Consider the following 19,299-nt stretch of genomic DNA (forward strand, 5'->3'; position numbering starts at 1 on the left):
TATATATTAACTAATTAGAAAAGAAGAAAAGCTATAAGAAAGTATAGAGTAATCTACGGGTATATATAGTAGTACTTAACCAGCTTAGGTAAGCTAGGTGGTTCCTACTAGGGGCGCATACCTACGTGACAGCTTATAAGTACCGTTGGTAGTTCTACCATAGGTAACTCGATCGCCTATAAGGGCTTTTAGGTCGCTAGCGGGCTCGGCGCTCGTTTCTCTAGGCGGTAAGGACTCTGGGATAGGCGGTAAGGATATCGTGGAGTATTAGGAACGGCTCGTAGAGCCGTTAAAAGATTAGGAATAGCTTTAATTACTATTAATCGATTAATAGCTATACTACTAGCGTTCTATCTATAGCAAATAGCTATTTATACGTTTTAGTTACGGTTTCTTTCGTAGCCTCGCTACCTTAATCGTAAGGTACGTAAAACGAGTTAAAAGGTAAACCTAGTTAATCCGTTAAAGGTATAAAAACTAAACTATTAAAAGGGCTTAAATATAGCGTTTTACGAATAGTTAGCTATTACGTATTTTTCTTTAATTCCACTAATCACAGGGCTCCTTTCCTGATGCCTGATTCCTCAGGTGCCATACCTGACTCTCGTTATCTGCTGAGATAATCTGGAATTTCTTCTTTGGTACGTATGACCCTTTTCCCGACTCCCTTTCTGTTCATGCATGATGGGCGCAACACGAATAACCAACTGATGTCCACGGCCGCTACGTTTCTGGAAGCATCCTGATCGCGACTCCCGATCGAAGTAGTAAAACAGAGTAGGCGACAAGAGATTCTTTTCTCCTCACCGACCCCCGTCTCTTCCGGTTGTTGACTTGGCTGTGCTGCTTTTGCCCATAGCCTGCCCGACGCGCAACAGGCTTCCCGCAATCTTACTCCCTATGGTGCCCCTAAGGAACAAGAACAGAAGGACGAAACCTCCAAGCCCGTGTTAGCCTGATTGGAGTCACCCGGCCGCGAAGATGCCAGGACCGGAAACCCCTAGACATTCACGCCAAGCTTCGAGCGTCGATGCATCTTATCAGAACTCGAGTCCTGCTATGTCGTCTAACAGCCGCCGCCTGTCCAAGTCCTCCTTACAAGAGCCCTTGACACCTCTACGTAATAGCATGAACGAGTCTGAACTTAATGAGCTCAGCGGCGGTGGTATAGTCCAGGATAATGGGCTTGGGAATTTGGCGGATGAATTAGCAGACGCTTTGTCTGGGTCTGGCGAAGACGAGGAGTTCTACGAAGATGAGAGAGGATCGCAATCAAGAGACAGTGCCGGTCAGGACAGGCTTGACGGGACCAGAGACAGTGGCGTTGATATCGCAAGCCAACCGAGTCAACAAGGGAGAGCCAAGAGCACCAGTCTGAGTGTACCGTCACCGTCTGGTCGCGGCCATCGACGAACAGGGAGCGTGTACGATGGGAGCGAGTACGGTTCCGAATCGGATCTAGATTCGCCTGGCATGCCCCCGAGTTTGGTTGCGAAGATTGACGCTGTCGAGTCGCTGGCCCGGAGAGGCACAGAGAGCAACGGTGGGCCGACTGATGGCGTCTTCAAACGGGTAACGGACGGACTGAGAGACCTCGGGTCCCAGTCTAGCGTGGAGGGGAGTACTACAAGGTAAGCAATGGCAAAAACCCTATCATACAACTTGACTCCGCTTCTTAACAAGTCTTATCCGTACCAGGTTGATTACTGCTCACTCGGCCCTGGCGACACACTTGGCCCACCAGACGCGGCAAATCCACAACCTCACTTTCCCTCTTTTGTCTCCACTCGTGCCGGCCCCGGATCCTGACACCATCGACTCGCTTATCCCGTTGCTAGCCTCGGTCTCGGATAGCATGCCGCGGCCCGCGACCTCAGCGTTCAACTCATTGGCGGCTCTGCACTCTGTGACATCAGACTTAATTCAAACCCTGAACTACCTCTCAGACACGCTTCATATGTCACGACAGACGACAACTACCGCCACGAGGCGGCTGAGGACCGTCAAGGAGATGGTGGCTGAGATGAAGCGGGAAGAAGAACTCAAGGAGGAAGGACAGAGATGGTTGACAAAGGGCAACTGGAGCGAGAGGTTGGAGAAGCGAGAGTGCGCTGGCGTATGCAGGGACGTTGTAGGGGGGTTCGAGGAGTTGTGTGATGGCTGGAGAGCTCGGCTCTTGGCCCAGGCGGAATCAGCATAAACACGGCATGGCACGGAAACTCTGCGGAAATCCGTTCCCTTTGAAGCGGGCGTGGATGCTTCGCCCCAGAATCAGCGTGGGAATTAGGATAGCGACAAGGCCTGGACGGCCCGATGAGTTTCTACTCGTCATTTCAGCATCGTATCGGATACCTATAGAACACTTGTGGCGTCGAGACTTGGTTTCAGACCGGCTTCCGTAGCCCGGCGGATGGACATAATAACGACTCGAAGGTTTTCGCAATCTGTAAGCAAAGACTCCCTATACCGATCGAGGACAGCCCTATTCGTGACATACTCGGGATCTAGATCCTCTAGGAACCTTGTTATCCTGCTGCCCAGGTTCGTGCTAAGGCCAAGCTCGAGAGGCGCAGACCGCTCGTCCTTTCTGTATATACATATATAGAACCAGTTACAATATATCCAGAGAGAAATAAGATTTAATAGGACCAACGAAAAGATGGGGATCGGAAAGATGAGGAGAAGGGGGCATCTGAACGACGCCTCACGGGACAAAAATAAATATCCCTAATAGTGAGCTGCTGACTTGCGTGAAGCCTCTCAGGCTGGCTGATATCATGAGGAAATCCACTTCGCACGGAATGGGATTCTCTGGAGGGTCGACGTTACGTGCGTTGAAGATCTATCGGACGTGCGTCCCGGGATGGCCGGCGGCTTGGCGGGCGTCGAAAGCGGACCTGTTCGCGTTGGCGCCGGAAACGTCCGCAATGCGTGTGCGGGCGCACGAAGACGTAGCGGTCGCAGAAACCGGCCACGCGGCTGACTGTTTTAGGGGCCGGCGTTCGTGGGATCGCGCGTCGGAAAGGCTTGACGGCTGACGGATAAGGGTAGATATTTCGGAGCCTCCTAAAGTCGTTCCGACCCCTACTTCTCCGTCATGTCCTACCTCCGTGAGACCCTGGGACTTGAACGAGTGCGGCGCTTTTCGGGCGGGTATGGTATATATAGTAGATGGTATCTTGGATAAAAGCCCTACTATATAGGCATCACCCACCATGGGTGTACGGGCATCATGAGCTTTGCTATCTATAGGGTATGTATACCGTATCACACCTTACGTAGGCCCATACTACGGTAGGCGTTGAACGGTTTCTAGCGAGGCTTCGATGTTGCTGTTTATGCCTACCACCGGGATCAATGGTGCAGATGAATCCGGCAGTAGATCAAAACATATTGGAGGATTGTACATATAGATCACCTTCGATGCGATACCTACGTGCTTGATTGATACCTGCTAGTGTACGAAAGGGACCCAAGTGTGCCGTCGGAGCGTTAGGTACCTATATCTCTATACCTGCCTACCTCAACCGGCTGTAGGATCTGGGGGGAGGGGAGGCGGGGCCCAAACGCCAACCCCTGAGAGTGGCGAACGCGCCGTGGCCAGTCGGAAAATTCGCAGGCGCGTCGGGTCTCCCTGGAGTTGACCTGGTAGCCAAAACAAACAACCGGACCGTCGCGCGCTACGTACCTCGCAAGGTGACCCCCCTGCCTCTGTTGTCTTCTTACCAGTCAGGTTAGCGAGGGGCAGTCTGACTTTGCTTTTGCAATTTGACGAGACAGGGACAATAGCGCGTCCCCAACACGTCTGCTTGATTCGCGGTCTAGGTCGCGTAATGGGCCGTGAATCTCTCTCGACGTGTTGGATTGCCCGGTGCGAGAGCCTGTCAGCGGCTCTCTGTTGTGATTCTACTCAAACCAACCTCCACAATTGCACCTAAATGCATACATACTGAGCCATCGTGGCGCGGGAAAAAAAAAAAAAAAAGGGGGGGGGGGGATGGAGGGAGACTGGTGTTTACATGCAGACGCGTTCCCAGCCACGTACGAAGGGAATCTAGAACTACCTAACCTACCTGCCTAGGAGGTATCTGCTAACCTAACTTCCTAACCCAGTACAGTTCCGAAGCAGATAGGTATTATGGGTCATTGTAGGTACGTACCTCCTCCGGAACCTACCTAAGGTGTATGGGATCGTGGCCTCATTTAGCATACGCGTATACTCTATCTACACTTGCCCTATGGGTATGCAGAGGGTGAGCGTGTTTACATGTGCAAAGGGGAGGTGTTGAGCAAAGGATAGGGGGGCGGGACGGTTGATCACAGGGTATTTTCAAATTGAAACCAAACATAAGGCCTGGAGAAAATGAGATTCGAGGTAGGGGGGGTAGCAGAGGAGGTATCTTGCACAGGAAGTCTGCAAGCCTCTTATGTACTGCCTGGACTGGAGGTACGGTGCAGACGCATTAACCACACTGTGGCAGATACTGGTCGAGGAGGCGTGTATACGCCAATTCAGGAAGTAGACGAGCATAGTGTGGACTTGACAGCGCTTCAGATGGTCTGAATATTAGGTACGTGGAGCCCTCCCATGGCAGCCCCTGGAGGTACAAGTCAGGTTTGTTTTGCCTGTACGTTAGGTGCCTACCTAGGTACCTACCTAGGTAGGTAGGCAGATAGGTTAGGTACCTGAGGTCTTTACGTGCCTGAGCACCTACACGGCTGCAGGGCACCCTACCACCCTACGGAGCACCAACGACATACCTCTCATAGGTACCTAGCCTGCTAACCTGACCTGCCTACAGGACCCCCAGGCAGTGCTCGGGAGGTACCACAGGTACATGCGTGATACCGTAGTACGTGTAAGGCATGTACCGTACGTTACCCAACAACGCGTTGTGACGGGCATGCACATACAATACACAGACAGACACACGCACCAGAGAGAGAGAGAGAGACCCAGAGAGCAAAGGAAACTGGAGCAGAACCAGCACCTCTCCGACCTCCATCTTCTTCCCCTACCCTTTTTCTTCTTCTTTTCTTTTTTTTTCTTCCTCTTAACGCCTTATTACCTCCTCAGGTCCGCACGGTCCAATCTGCCTATCTCTCAGTCTGCCAAATCAACCACCCACCTCCAATCTTCCCAACTTCTCAACGCCGGCCTCAAATCAATCCCACCTATCTTCCGCCTCCCTCTCCTAGCCAATACTCGCAACCAAACCACGTCAATTCCGCTCCCTCCCAGCTCTCCTCCCTATCCTTCAACAACAACAGTATCGCAGTTATCCAGCCAGCGACTGAACAGCACCGGCCGGTGCCTCCTCCCCCTCCCCTGCGAACAACACGGCCTCTATTTCCCTACTAGGCCTGCCATTGTTCACCGGGTTAGTATCTTACTGCTTGCGCCTTCAGAGTATGCCCTAGGAAGGCTGCACACCCCGAGGGGCTTTGAACGAGCACCGGGCAGTCTGTATATGGCTTCAGATCCCTCATCTGGCCTCTGATCTCATCCACCCTGGGCTTCCTCCCTCCCTTCCCCTCTCCCGTCCCCTCCTCTGGCTTGCAACAAACCCTATCCGCGCCCGCCCCCGGCCCAGTGCATCGCCTGCATATCTCTTCTCTTCACCAGGCCGCTTATACTTCGCGATCGCCACCTGGGTTCCGTCAATGTCCGCAAAATGACCATAGAGTCCGATTCGCCAACTCCTGTACTGCCACCTTCCAAACGACAAGCGCACGATACGATCACCCCGGCCGTGCGGACACCCTCAAGGATAGCTACACCTCCACCGCCGCCCGACCACGGCAGGTTGCAAGCGATGCCGAACGTGATAGATATGAACAACCCGAAGAGCGCGCGGCATAGTGGTCGACGGAGCGACAGGATGAGTCACGGTGCTGTCGATCCCGAAAGCTTGACGCGCGCCCTCTCGAGGGAGCTTTCGGTAGATAGACGGGATAGTGCGTCCGGTGCTAGTCCTAGCAGGAAGCGCCAACGCATTAACGGGGACAGGTGAGCAGAGTCGCAAATAATAGATTCCCCCCCCCCCCCTTTTTTTTTTAATTACTCGGAGGGTTCTCATCACAAGTCTCGATTGATATCAACTAGCCACGTTCTGTGCGGTCATGTCGCTCGTCTTGGCGAATCCGGGCCGGTTATGCGACGTTTCTGGTACTGAGACGCTGATTTTTTCTTTTCCTTCTTTCTCTCTAGATTCATTCCCTCTCGGTCTGGCCAGGACCTCCAAGCCAGCTTCAGCCTTTTACATGACGAAGGCTCGCCAGCAACTCCTTCGCGGCAGAAGAAGCGCACACCTCATGGTGAGCTTCATTTCCAAAAAAGTAAGCCAGCGGCTGTTACCTGTCGTGTTGCTTGAGTCCGATCCTAATTATTTCCAGCCGAGGAGGCAAACCGAATTTTTTCGAACGTGCTAAGGGCAGAGCTCTTCGAAAACACAATACCACAAGCCACCCCGCCCACGTTATCTCCCGATGCTAATTTACCGGGGTCATCGCACTCGACACATCCTCACGATGGCACGAGATCCCACACGCCGCCTAACAACCCTCCTCCTACCCTACCCCCAAGCTTCACGCCTTCGACGCCACATAAGAATCTGTTCTCTTACATGTCGCCTCGCCATCACAGCAACGTTGCTGGTCATCCGACACCCTCAAGAACCCCCCAGAGTCGACATGGCCCCAACCTAGACATTCGGTCGGAGATTTATAGCCTTTCACCCGTTCGGTTCGGGAGTCAGCAGATGCTATTAAGTCCGAGGAGACAGCCTCGGGCGGTCAGCAAGGTGCCATACAAAGTCCTGGATGCCCCGGAGTTGGCGGACGACTTTTACTTGAATCTAGTGGACTGGGGTAGTGCCAATGTTCTAGGTGTCGGCTTAGGATCGAGCGTCTACATGTGGAACGCGCAGACGAGCCGGGTGAACAAGCTATGCACCCTTGAAGACGACACCGTGACGAGCGTGTCCTGGATCCAGAAAGGGACACATATTGCCATTGGCACGGGGAAGGGTCTCGTCCAGATCTGGGATGCCGAGAAGACCAGGCGTTTAAGAACGATGACTGGCCATACCGCTCGTGTGGGGTCGCTGGCCTGGAATACCCACATCTTAACGTCGGGGTCGCGAGATCGCTTAATATACCACCGTGATGTCAGGGCCCCGGACCAATGGATGCGCAAGCTTATGGGTCATAAGCAAGAGGTTTGTGGTCTCAAGTGGAACTGCGAAGATGGCCAGTTGGCGAGCGGGGGCAACGATAACAAACTTATGGTCTGGGATAAACTTTCCGACACGCCTCTGTGGAAATTCTCGGATCATACTGCCGCCGTCAAGGCGATCTCATGGTCCCCTCACCAACGCGGTCTCCTTGCTTCGGGCGGAGGAACCGCGGATCGAAGGATCATCTTCCACGATACGGTACGGGGAACAGCCATTAACGAGGTGGACACGGGCAGCCAAGTTTGCAACATCTCGTGGTCCAAGAATTCGAACGAAATTGTTTCCACCCACGGTTATAGCCAAAACCAGATTGTCGTATGGAAATACCCGGCGATGACACAAGTGGTTAGTCTCACCGGCCATACCTACCGGGTTTTGTACCTAGCAATGAGCCCCGACGGTAGAACCATCGTAACCGGCGCCGGCGACGAGACGTTACGATTCTGGACCGTTTTTGGACGGCGACCGGGCCAGAGGGAAGATAGCGACGGCGGCGGCGGACGGCTGAGTGACTGGGGCGTCATTCGGTGACGGAAAGCTAAATCCGTTTCATACTTCAACTCCATCTACTACCCTATTTCTACGGTGCCAGCTCCTACTCCGCCACGAGGAGAAAAATCGACGTGTATGCTTTTAACGAAATTTTTGAAGGAACTAACAGTGGTTGCATCCACCGGCGTTCTCACATGCTTTTGGGAGGCTTCGCATTTACGAGCCTGCTTCGGCGTTGGCTGTTCTCTTCCTTTTTTGGGTTGTGAGGACGGGGGGAAGGGGAGGGGGGGGCGGGGTCGGGCTGGGGTTTCTATTACGATATCGGGCGGGCGCTGGGCCGATTGATCGGCTACTTCCCGTCCCAGTGTCTATAATGGCAGTGGACAGTTGTTTTGCGGGTAGGTAGCCAGGCGTTGAGAGAAAAGAGGGTGGGAGGGGGTTGAGGAGGGTAAGCAGGGAAGCATGCGGGAAAGGGGGAGGGCAGGTTAGGCGGTTACGGGAATCACCTGGTCGACTCGGCGAGGCTCAACGTCGTGTCTATTCGATTTGAGCTAGTAGCATCCTATGTGTTGCCGCGCAAGCGTTGCAAGCAGAGAATAGAGTGTATTAAGTAGGGTACTGCTGACCATGATCACGCGTGTGACCAAACATGACGCGGGTTCTCAACCCACCCGTTGGCAGTACCGAGTCTGGGAACGTACAGAAGTGTGTAGCTGGAAGACATGGTGTAGCTCAAGGTAAAAACGCTCATCTCCCATCACTTTCGCTATGTTAATGCGCCGTATAGTATATATATATATATAGGGGGGGGGGGGGGGGGGGGGTGGAAGCTGTCTGACATTCGGCGCCTCCTTGTATTCCCCCTATCCGCTTTTTTCATCTCGTCCCAACTCCGTCTGTTGTAAATCGAAGGGGGAAAAAGAGGGTATCAAGACATCTGCCGAACCATTTATTCTTGGGAAGCAATATAGTTGCTAATGTCGTTTGTGTTGCCGTCGTGGTCGCGCTCAGCCAAGGCGACGCTGAATTTCAAAATCAAACGGAGCCGGAAAAAAAAAACAAGGGGCGAGGTTTCGGACCGTAGGCCGGACAGCCCGAGCGGGTCCTTCGCCTACCGAACTAGTCTGAACCCGACGCCGTGATTCTAAACAGTAGAAAACTAGCTAATATAAATCGCCTACCGAGACCATCGAACCAGCTATGCACACCTGCCCGTTACAAGTGTCCATGTCAAGAAACCGGCCCGGTGCGGAACGTCGTCTCATCACGCAGATACCTCGATAGGCTTCCTCTCCCGCGCCGCAGCTTTACCAGTGCTCTCTATTCCGCTAGTCACCGCCGCTTGCTGGGCAGACGAGGCGGCCCCCCTCTCCGGCTTCTCGTCCTGCAGCAACGGGATCTCGTCGACACTCAACCGCCTCCCGCTGGCTGGGTCCCGGATCCGAACAGCCTTCTCGGCGCTCTCTTCGGAAACCGCCGCGCCGCGGCTCTTGCCCTCGGCCTCGGGAGCGGGCGTCGTTGCCATCGTCGGAGAGCCGAGAGCCGTTTCGGGGTTGCTCTGCCACTTGGCAACCTCGGCCTTCAGGATCTCGAGTTCGTTCTGGAACCGCTTGCCGAACACGTCGATGTAATATGTTGAACCGTTGTATACGCTCCACGTGAATACGACGACGAGGAAACAGGACGAAGCCCATCGGCTGTAAAACCACAAGGGGCAGGGTAGCATTGTCAGCACGGCGTAAATGTACTGGATCATCATGAACGCGGGCTCCTGCAAGGCATCTGGCAACGAGAGAACAAATTTCCCGATCCAAGTCTTAGAGTAGGAGCGACGCAGCCAGGTAAAGGACGTAGGGCGCCCAGCCGCAATCTTCTCCCGCCGGCGGACCGTGATGAAGAAGTAGTAACTCAGCTGCCAGAAGGCATATGGAATAGTGGACCAGGCAAGCATCGATATGACGTTGCCGTAGGCGGTGGGGGAGCCTGGCGGCGAATTCTTAACCGTCCATAGCGCGGGAAACCGTTCGCGCTGCTCGTCGTCGGGGAAGAGGTGGACGACGCAATGCAAGGTAGCACACGGCATTATATGGATGAATAGAGACGTGACCTTGTCGAAGTCGTGGAACACGAGGGAATTGCGCCACATGATAATCGCCACGGCATTGTTGCCGAAGGCGAGGCAGAAGGCGGCAATGAAGAACCTCTTGGAAGACGGAAAGACCCAGAGGCTGAGGAAGAGCAGCAAGTTGACAAAGTAACAGAGGTCGGCTAGGAAGTAATGATAGCCACGCCTGCGGTAGGTGTAAAAGCGGATGGGCATGAAGTAGATGAGCTGGGCCAAGTACCAGAGGTGGAAGCATTGGGGGTAGGCGCCGATCAAGTAGCCGCTGACGAAGATATTCATGACACCGCCGATGAAAGAGACCTTCTCGCGCAGAGTTATGACCTTGGTGCCGTTCCATTGGCGGCCTAGTTTCTCGACACTCTGCTTCATGCGCTTCCTGTACCTATCAAGCTGCTCTTCGGCCGAGGGCACTCGACGTCGCCATTCCTCGACCATGCGATCCTTGGCCACCTGGCCTCGATTCCGAAGGGCGGCCCGTGACTTGCGGACCTTCTCGGTTTGCGCCGAGATCCCTTTCTGAAGCTTCTCTAGCTGCTGCGGAAGGGCGAAGTTGTCGAGTAGGTCTAGGACGGTCAAACGGTCCAGGGGAGGGTACGAATCCCAGTCTTCGTGGTACGAGCTGCTCCCTGAGAACGAAGGGTTCCTCGAGATCCGGGGGCTCTTGGGGGCGTCATCCAACTTTGGGGGGTCCACTAGGGGTTGCTGGAGAGGTGAGGAGCTTAGAGAGGGAGTGGTGGTATCGTCGGGTGTCAGGGCCGTTTCGTCGTCCGTCTGCACGCCCTCAGACTTAGCAGACGGTGCCGGGGCGGGGGGACTGCTGGATTCTGCCATCTCGGCTAGCGTTCGGACGGGAAATCTTTGAATATCGTTGCGGAAGGAAACTCTGCGGAGAGCTTCGGCTCCCCTGAGAACTAAGATGTCAGCCATCGGGGACTCGACGAAGCGCTGGACACGGCTGCAGGCACCAGCTCCCAAGCGAGGGGGTGACTGAGAAGAATGGGTGAGAAGGGGAGGGAGAGTAGGCAGCGCACTTACGGCTAGGAGCAGACAGGGGGACTAGCTATTATTACTATTGCCTTGCCTGGGTGAGAAGAGGGAAGACAGGTTCGCACCGGGTTGCGTGCGGCCAGAGTGGATGCGATATTGGAGCCCGTCCAATTAAATAGTGAAGGCCACGAAGGTTCAACAGCGGGAAGCTGGAGGCGAAGGGGTGCGTGTGACTTCGTGGGAGAGTCGACACGAGGCGGGTCTGCGTGACTTCAGAGGCTTGTGATGGAGGGTAGGCCACCTTTTTTTTTTCCTTTTGGTTTTGGGTTTGTTCGAGAGCGTGAGAAAGGGACCTGGGCCGGATGGGATGCAGGGTGGGATCCAGAACGGGAGAGGATGCGGACCGAGGAAAGTCGGGAAGTAGGAGAGAAGTAGGCGAGTGGGAGATGTGTCGATCCTGTAAGTGGCACCGGCTGAAGTGCGTGTCTCGAGGACGCGTTGTGGTTGGACGAGGAGAAGCGGCTCTTATTACTGTGAGATCTTCGAGTCGACCGCAGATGCGACTACAGGTTTAGCGTATACCAGAGAGAGAGAGAGAGAGAGGAAGAGGGAGAGGGGGAGAGAGGGAGAGGAAGAGGGAGAGAGGGAGGGAGAGGGAGAGGGGAGGAGGAAGGGAATCTCGGTATGATCTCTACCTCTCTCTCCCATACCGCCTAAAGAACCGTTCATGACAATACGGAGCCAGACATAGGTAGGTAGGTAGGTAGGTATGTAGGAGGAGGTAGGTAGGTAGGTAGATATAGAGATACACACCGAGTACACACTGACACAAACAGTCTCAGGATTGGGACCGACTCTTCACCATTTTGTCTGTTCTCTTCTCTCTCTTTCTCTCTCTATTATTAAGTACCTAGAGAAAACGCGGGTCCGCACCAGGTTCCGTATTATCTCGAGGTCGGAACGGAGGTTATGGTCTTGAGGTCAAGGTCTTGAGGTCGTAAAGGGCCTAAAGAGCTTGGGTAGTAGGGAGGCACCTATGTTGGAGCCTAAGGCAACCGTAGATAGGTACCTCACAGGCACCTAATGTAGGTACCTATATAGGAGGTAGGAGGTACCTAGATATCTACAACCTGCCGGTGTCTCCCCACCTCTTTTTTGCCCTACCTTTACCTACAACCTGGCCTATAGTATACAGGTAAGAGAACACCTTAGGTACCCACACGTACCTGTATCTTAGACACCCAGTACCTAAGGTACCTCCTACTAGGTACCCTTCGAAACCTCAGGGTCCCCCGCGCGTCCCGCAATCCAAGCAAAGTCGCGTCCTCACCAGCAGAAACAAAAAAAAAAGTTGCGACGACGGCCCTGATCGGGCACAACTCATTCCTCATCTGCCCACACAACTTCGCCTACTTTCCATCCACCCCGTCTACACAATTTCTGCGTACATGCAATCGTCGTCCCTGTCTGCCAACCCGCCTACGCCGATGTGCTTCACGCACCCTCGCGCCCTGTCCTGATTGAAACATAGGTACATCCTCGAGTCCGGCTTCTGTGAGATGCCGTCGCCTCGATTCCCATCCCGATCCAGCGACGCTTAGCGACCACCCGTATTCCCGTCCGCATAGTTCTCGCGTCGCGTCCCCGTCCGCGCACCGCCCGCACCTTGCACCCGCACCCACCACTACTATAGCCACCATAACCCACCGGCCGCACCTGTCTCATCGTCATCATCTTGCGTCCTACTTGACGTTGGAGCAACCGAGCCGAGATGGGGAAACTTATCCGTCTCGAGCTATTCAGTGCGTCGCCTCATGTCGTGAGAATCGGCCATCTCGGCGCAACCCGCTAACTCCTACCAGACTTCAAGTCCTACAAGGGCCACCACATCCTCTTGTTTGGCGACTCGTATTTCACCTCCATCATCGGCCCCAATGGCTCCGGGAAATCGAATTCGTACGTATCCCCCCCCCCCGGGAGGGGGTCTCCCAGCCGTGTTTCCTTCTAACCTACCCGTGTTTAGCATGGATGCCATCTCCTTCGTCCTCGGTATAAAATCGTCGCACTTACGTTCGGCGCACCTGAAGGACCTCGTGTATCGAGGTCGTGTCCTCAAAACGTCCAAGATCAACGACGACGGTTCGGCTGCCGCGCCGACCACCAACGGCCACACAAATGGCCACGTGAACGGTGATGACGATGATAAACCGAATCGCAGCGATCCTAAGACTGCCTGGGTGATGGCCGTCTACGAGGATGACGCCGGTGACGAGCAGCGATGGAAACGCTCCATCACCAGCCAGGGCTCTAGCGAGTACCGCATCAACGACCGCGTCGTCACCGCCCAGCAGTACAACGCGGCTCTCGAAACCGAGAATATCCTCATCAAGGCTCGGAACTTTTTAGTCTTCCAGGGCGACGTCGAAGCCATCGCTGCTCAGTCTCCCCAGGATCTCACCCGCCTGATAGAGCAGATTTCCGGCAGCCTAGAGTTTAAGGCCGAATACGAGAAGCGGCAAAGTGAGGCAGACCAGGCCGCCGAAAATTCCAATTTTCAGCTTCAGAGACGACGTGGTATAAATTCGGAGATCAAGCAGTATCAGGAGCAGAAACGCGAGGCCGATAACTTTCAGAGCAAGACGGACGAGCGCGATGCCGCCATTGTCTCTCACATTCTTTGGAAGCTGTACCGTTTCCAACAGGTCATGGACGATTCCAGCGCCAAGATTCAAGAGCACCAGGAAAACCTCAAGGAGTTCCGTCGTAACGTTGAATCTTTCGAAAAGAAGCTTGAAACTGCCCGGAAGGCACAGGCCGACGCTGCGAGGGAAGTTCACAGGGTAGAGCGGCAGATCAAACGGCAGGAGAAGGAAATGGAGGAAAAGGAAAACAGCCTCGTCCCCATTAAGGAAAAGGTGGAGCAGACGAGCAACCAGGCTGACACCATCCGGAAGAGAATCGACGTGGTCCGTAAGGAACGCGACGAGCAACGCAGGCTGATTTCCAAGATCGAGAAGGACTTAAGTACGGTCCATAAAGCCCAGAAACAATTCGAAGAGCAGTGGAAGGAGACCATGAAGAGGCAGGGGAGGGAGCTTAGCGAGGCGGACCGAAAGGAATACAACACCCTCCGAGCGCAGGCGATGAACAAGTCTTCGGAGAACCAGGTGAAGCTGGAGAACCTCAATCGCCAGCTGAAGACAGACGAGGTCACTGTTAACAGCCTCAAGGGCAAGGCAGACGGCTATCAAGCTGCCGTAGAGAAATTAGAAACGGAGATAGCGGCCATCCAAGAGCGAATAACCACCACCGAGGGCGCCGTCGAGCAGATCTCGAGCGAGATGGATACCAAGAAGAAAGAGTTCAACCAAGTTCAATCGGAAAGAGTGAGGACAAATCAGAGACGAACAGAACTCGACGAGAAACTCCAAGACGTTCTTAAGAAGTTGTTGGAGGCTGACGATGGGAGACGCCAGAACGACAAGGAGGCCCGGATGAAAGAGATGGTTACCTCGTTGAAGCGTATCTACCCGGGCGTCAAAGGTAGGGTGGGCGACCTATGCAAACCGAAGCAAAAGAAGTTTGACGAAGCTGTCATCACTGCCTTAGGGCGCGACTTCGACTCCGTTATCGTAGACAGCGAGAAGACGGGCGTCGAGTGCGTGCAATATCTGAAAGACCAGCGTTTCCCGCCGATTACTTTTATCCCGTTGGACAACATCAAAGTCAACGCGGTGAACACGGCCGTCAAGGGCATCTCTGGCGCACGGTTGACAATTGACGCTATCGACTTCGATTCCTCTCTCGAGCGTGCCATGTCTTACGCTTGCGGCAGCTCGATCGTTTGCGACACTCTGGAGATTGCCAAGCATGTATGCTACGGCCGAAGAATTCAGGTCAAGGCGGTGACCTTGGAAGGCTTCGTTATCCATAAGGCAGGTCTCATGACGGGTGGACGTGGCCCGGAGAACAAGGGGAACAAGCGCCGCTTCGAGGAGCACGACGTCCAAAATTTGCAGAAGATGGCCGATAAATTCCGCGATGAGATTGAGAGGCTTCCCAGAGCCGATCGACGAGGCACGGCCGAAGAGACGTTGCAAATCGAGCTCGCAGGACTCGATCAGCGCCTCGGATTTGCCAAGAGCGAGCTGGCGGCTTTCCGGCAAAATCTCGCCAGCAAGAAAAAGGAGTTAGACCACGCAAAGCGCCAGCTTAAGGAGTGGCAGCCCAAGTTTAAGGAAGAAGACAGCAAGCTGCAAAAGACTCGCGCATCGGTTGAAAAGTTTAAGGGCGCAATCGCCGAAGTAGAAGACAAGATCTTCTCCGACTTTTGCAAACGGCTTGGGTATTCGGATATTCGAGCATACGAGGCACAGCAAGGCAGTCTAGAACAAGAGGCGCACGAGAAACGTACGCAGTTTGACCTTCAAAGGTCTAGGCTGGAGAGCAACAAGAGCTGGGAAACGTCCAGGCATAACGAGACCGAAAACAGGCTTCACAGCCTCGAGGACCGCCTCAGGCGGCTATCTAAGGACATCGAGTCCTACCAAGCCGAAAAGGAAGAAATCGAGGAAGCGATGGGCAATGACCAGGACAACCTCGACTCCCTACAGCAAAGCCTGGACGAGTACAAGGCGGAGCTGTCCGAGCGCAACGAGAAGGTCAACGACGCCAGGGCGGAGGTGCAAAAGAGAAGCAAAGATATTGAAAGCAGGCAAAAAGCGATAAGCGCGCTAGAGACGGAGGTCCAGAGGAACAGTGCCGGCAAATTCGCGCTCCTGAGAAGATGTCGATTGGAACAGGTCAACATTCCCCTCGTCGAAGGGACGCTTGATAATCTTCCGAACGAAGATAACCTCTTGCACCAAGATCCAGACGCAATGGATGTCGACGACGGCGACGACGCGGACCCCATGGGTGATGCCATGGACAACTACGGAATCGAGGTTGACTTTGATCAGTTGGATGACGATTTGAAGAACGTAAGTTGCCGTAAGGTAGAGATAGAGGGAGGGAGAGCGGGAATCGAACCCACCCAATATCGTGGCTAATATGAACGTGAGCAGCTTGAAGACGAGAGCATCGAAGAGAGCTTGCAAGAGAAGATCTCGTCGCTTACCGCGGAGCTAGAAAAACTGAACCCCAACATGCGTGCCATGGAACGACTGGAGGTGGTGGAAGCGCGTCTAAAGGCGACCGAAAAGGACTTCGACGATTCGAAGGCGGCTCATAAGGCGGCCAAAGACGCTTTCGATGAGGTCAAGACGAAGCGTTTTGAACTCTTCAACAAGGCTTTCATGCATATCCAAGAGCAGATCTCCCATGTCTACAAAGACCTCACGCGGTCGGAGCAATATCCACTCGGAGGCCAAGCCTACCTCGACATCGAAGAGGACACGGACCAGCCGTATCTCTCGGGGATCAAATATCATGCCATGCCGCCGCTCAAGCGCTTCCGAGACATGGAGCACCTGTCGGGAGGCGAGAAGACGATGGCAGCCCTGGCGCTCCTCTTCGCGATCCACAGCTATCAGCCCAGCCCCTTCTTCGTGCTCGACGAGGTCGACGCCGCGCTGGACAACGCCAACGTGGACAAGATCAAGAATTACATCCGGGAACACGCCGGTCCTGGCATGCAGTTCATCGTCATCAGCCTGAAGGCGGGCCTGTTCCAGGACAGCGAGAGCCTCGTCGGCGTATACAGGGACCAGGAAGTGAACAGCTCGCGGACGCTGACTCTCGACGTAAGCTCTTCTTCTTCTTCTTCTTCTCCCCCCCCTCCCAATCTAGCTTGCCTGCAATTGGTCTGCTCTCGTTTCGCTAACTCCAAATGCCCTCTCCAGCTACGCAAATACGTGTAATGTCACGCGAACACGAGTGGGAAGTGGGAGGACCCATTTGTTTCGGGCAGAGCAGCGGCAGCGGAAGATGTCGAAGGAGGCCCCCTTTTTCTCTTTTTTTTTGATCTTAATGATGGGACAAGGCGATTTACGGTGGATGCGGCCCTCCCCCACGGAACCACAGTGAGGCAACGAGCCTCAACTGTCCTTTTACCCGAAGATGATACCTAGGTTTTGCTTGGAGAGAGAAGGAGGAGCAGGGAGACTTGCGAGTTTTGTATGGCACATCCCACCTGAAGAAGGGCAGTGTAGATATCGTCCACGCATGCGCGCGTGTTTCCCCGGGCATCTAGCAGATTTTTAGTACTAAGCTATTCATTCGCAGGACTGCTATATAGTAGCTACCATGGGCTTTTTTTTTTTCCTTTCCTTTTTAACGCCAGCCAGTCCACCACCAAAAAAAGCATGCCATGGAATCCTTATGCCTCCTCCTATGTCTGTGGCGTCGTGTAGGGTATCGCAGTCCACTAGCTGGGTGTATGCCACCCTATTGCCCTTCCCCCTCCTCCCTTTCTCCTTCCGCTTGTCTCCTGATGCTGTTTATGTATTACTCTAAATCTATGCTGAAGCGGCTTAGACGTCCTCGAACGCGACGTCTTCATCCTCGCTCTCGCCGTCGTTCGCCGGTACCTCGACCTTGACCTTCTTAGAGGGCCTGTCTTCCGAGGCGGGGGTGTCGGCGGCGCTGGTGGGACCGCTCGACGCCGGCCGCTTCTCGCCGATGGAGCTGCCGTTGGCCGAGATGTCGACGAACTCCTCCTCTTCCTCGTCCTCGTCTTCCTCGTCCTCGTCCTCATCCTCTTCGGCAGCCTTACGTCTCTCTTCTTCCTGCGATTTCTTCAGCATCTTGAAGATCTCGTCCATTTCCTTGTCGTTGGTGGTGTCGTCAGCGAGCTCGTCCGGCTTCTTAGCGTCGTATTCGTCGTGCTTCGCTAGCGCGGCGGCGTTGCTGTTCCCGGCGTAGGACAAGCCGGAAACGGTAGAGGTAGTGTGCCAGGCCGGCAGGGCGTTGGACTGTGCAAGCTTCTCCTTTGCGGCACGCTCGGCTTCTCTCTCGGCCTCGGTGGGGCCGTCCTTATCGGTAATGCTGATCGCAATGCTCTGAGGGCCCGTATTCGCCATGCCCTTGACCGCAGTAGGCTTCGCAATGCTTTCGACAACAACCGACGGGGCAATCTGGTTAGCGGCGTCACGGATGACGGGACGAGCCGCGGCCAATGCGGCCTCGAAATTGTTGTCGGGGATCGTGATGGTGTCAAGCTTCGGTAAGATGTCGGTGATGAATCGGAGCTGGTTGTTGAGTTTCGTAGATTGTTCGTGGCCGCCGGCTTCCCGATTAGGGTCGAACGTAAGGATGCTACCGCAGCGATGGCACTTGAAGCCGCGAATGGGATCCACGTTATCGAGGACTTCGAGCTGGGTCCACTCGGCCCTGCAGTGAGTGCAAAAGTACTCCTTCTTCTCTTGCTGGGGCACAGCGTCGCCCTGGACGCTCTTGTCGATGTGGTAAGTCCTCCATTTGATCGCATCGATGGCCTGGCGGTAGTCGATGTAGTAGTAGATGCGGTTGGATGCTTTCTCCTTGCCCTCTCTGAGTTCAGGTCGGACATGACTGCAGCGACGAGGATTAGCTCAGACAGCGGGAGGCATAGGCTCGTATAGATGTGCATACACGTGCAGAAAGCGTTCGTCGCGCAGTCTGGCGCAGATTCTATGCAAATCCTTGGTGTTGAGGTTCATCAGGTAAGACAAGTCATCGTCGCGAAGCGTCGAGTGGAGGACCAGAGCGTCCACGATAAGGATCATCCTTCTATCGTCGGGGGAGTTGTAGAAGGCGCGCGCCGTTGCGCGCACCAAGGTCTGGGCCAAATCCATCGAGGAGGGCTGAGCAGGTATGGAGACAGAAAGAATACGACGGTGTAGAAATAGTGAAGAACGGGGTGTGCCGACCGGGCCTGTGGATGAAAGACGCCCAGACCAGGCAAGAAGGCAGTCGGAGTGAATAGGAGAAGGGAGAAAAGGATGGAAGAAGATGAGATAGTAGGTTGGTTGACGAATGGCAGATAGGCGAGCAGTAGGAGCGGCAAACGGCGCCACCTAGAAGAGGACGATGGTGGGCTCCGTTTCCATTGTTTGCTGCCGGCTCTTGACTGTGAGAGGGCTGTTTGTCGGCAGGGTACCGATTGCGGATTATAACTGGCTGGCGAGCACACACACAGAGAGAGAGGGGGGGAGGGGGAGAGAGAGAGGGAGAGGGAGAGAGAGAGAGGGAGAGGGAGAGAGAGAGACGGCGGCAGGGAGGATGGGCGGGTGTTCCGTCAAGGAAGACGACAGCTGCAAATCGGCATGCTGGACTTGTCAGATTCGCATAGACAGCCTGACAACTCGGGGCTACGTTTAGTTACGCTCTGGTAGCGTGGACGAAGAGGTCTGGTTGATGTTTCGTGCTTCTGGATCTTGCGCGAGTGGAGAGGTCCGAGAGGCTGCCGTGGTATAGTCTTATTATTTTTGGATGGCAGAGGCAGGCCCAGCAGCAAAGAACGGCGAGGCTGAGACG

General features: G+C 54.5%; 6 protein-coding genes across 6 annotated transcripts; 4 read left to right on the plus strand and 2 right to left on the minus strand.

The window, feature by feature from the left end:
• Positions 1-892: 892 nt before the first annotated feature.
• Positions 893-2,305, plus strand: GGS23DRAFT_161701 (uncharacterized protein). The gene is made up of 2 exons (XM_051511451.1): positions 893-1,631; positions 1,699-2,305. The coding sequence occupies exons 1-2, from the start codon at positions 982-984 to the stop codon at positions 2,198-2,200; spliced, it is 1,152 nt and encodes a 383-aa protein (XP_051375834.1). The 5' UTR covers positions 893-981; the 3' UTR covers positions 2,201-2,305.
• A 2,339-nt stretch (positions 2,306-4,644) lies between these two features.
• GGS23DRAFT_161759 (uncharacterized protein) lies at positions 4,645-5,588 on the plus strand. Its single transcript, XM_051511452.1, has one exon. The coding sequence runs from the start codon at positions 4,839-4,841 to the stop codon at positions 5,499-5,501; it is 663 nt and encodes a 220-aa protein (XP_051375835.1). The 5' UTR covers positions 4,645-4,838; the 3' UTR covers positions 5,502-5,588.
• Positions 5,589-8,172, plus strand: GGS23DRAFT_161762 (WD domain-containing protein). Its single transcript, XM_051511453.1, has 3 exons — positions 5,589-6,010; positions 6,212-6,339; positions 6,397-8,172. Exons 1-3 carry the CDS (start codon positions 5,676-5,678, stop codon positions 7,767-7,769), a joined length of 1,836 nt encoding a protein of 611 aa, XP_051375836.1. The 5' UTR covers positions 5,589-5,675; the 3' UTR covers positions 7,770-8,172.
• A 642-nt stretch (positions 8,173-8,814) lies between these two features.
• On the minus strand, positions 8,815-10,993 carry GGS23DRAFT_161793 (uncharacterized protein). The gene has a single exon (XM_051511454.1). It carries the CDS (start codon positions 10,780-10,782, stop codon positions 8,995-8,997), a length of 1,788 nt encoding a protein of 595 aa, XP_051375837.1. The 5' UTR covers positions 10,783-10,993; the 3' UTR covers positions 8,815-8,994.
• Positions 10,994-17,306: 6,313 nt separating this feature from the next.
• On the minus strand, positions 17,307-18,838 carry GGS23DRAFT_161848 (uncharacterized protein). The gene is made up of 2 exons (XM_051511456.1): positions 18,415-18,838; positions 17,307-18,354 (listed from the first exon to the last, which is right to left on the minus strand). Exons 1-2 carry the CDS (start codon positions 18,615-18,617, stop codon positions 17,316-17,318), a joined length of 1,242 nt encoding a protein of 413 aa, XP_051375838.1. The 5' UTR covers positions 18,618-18,838; the 3' UTR covers positions 17,307-17,315.
• GGS23DRAFT_161829 (uncharacterized protein) lies at positions 18,633-19,194 on the plus strand. Its single transcript, XM_051511455.1, has one exon. The coding sequence runs from the start codon at positions 18,853-18,855 to the stop codon at positions 19,141-19,143; it is 291 nt and encodes a 96-aa protein (XP_051375839.1). The 5' UTR covers positions 18,633-18,852; the 3' UTR covers positions 19,144-19,194.
• Positions 19,195-19,299: the final 105 nt, after the last annotated feature.

Source organism: Durotheca rogersii, assembly GCF_024521655.1.
Source record: "Durotheca rogersii strain YMJ 92031201 chromosome Unknown GGS23scaffold_2, whole genome shotgun sequence".
Classification (NCBI taxonomy): domain Eukaryota; kingdom Fungi; phylum Ascomycota; class Sordariomycetes; order Xylariales; family Xylariaceae; genus Durotheca; species Durotheca rogersii.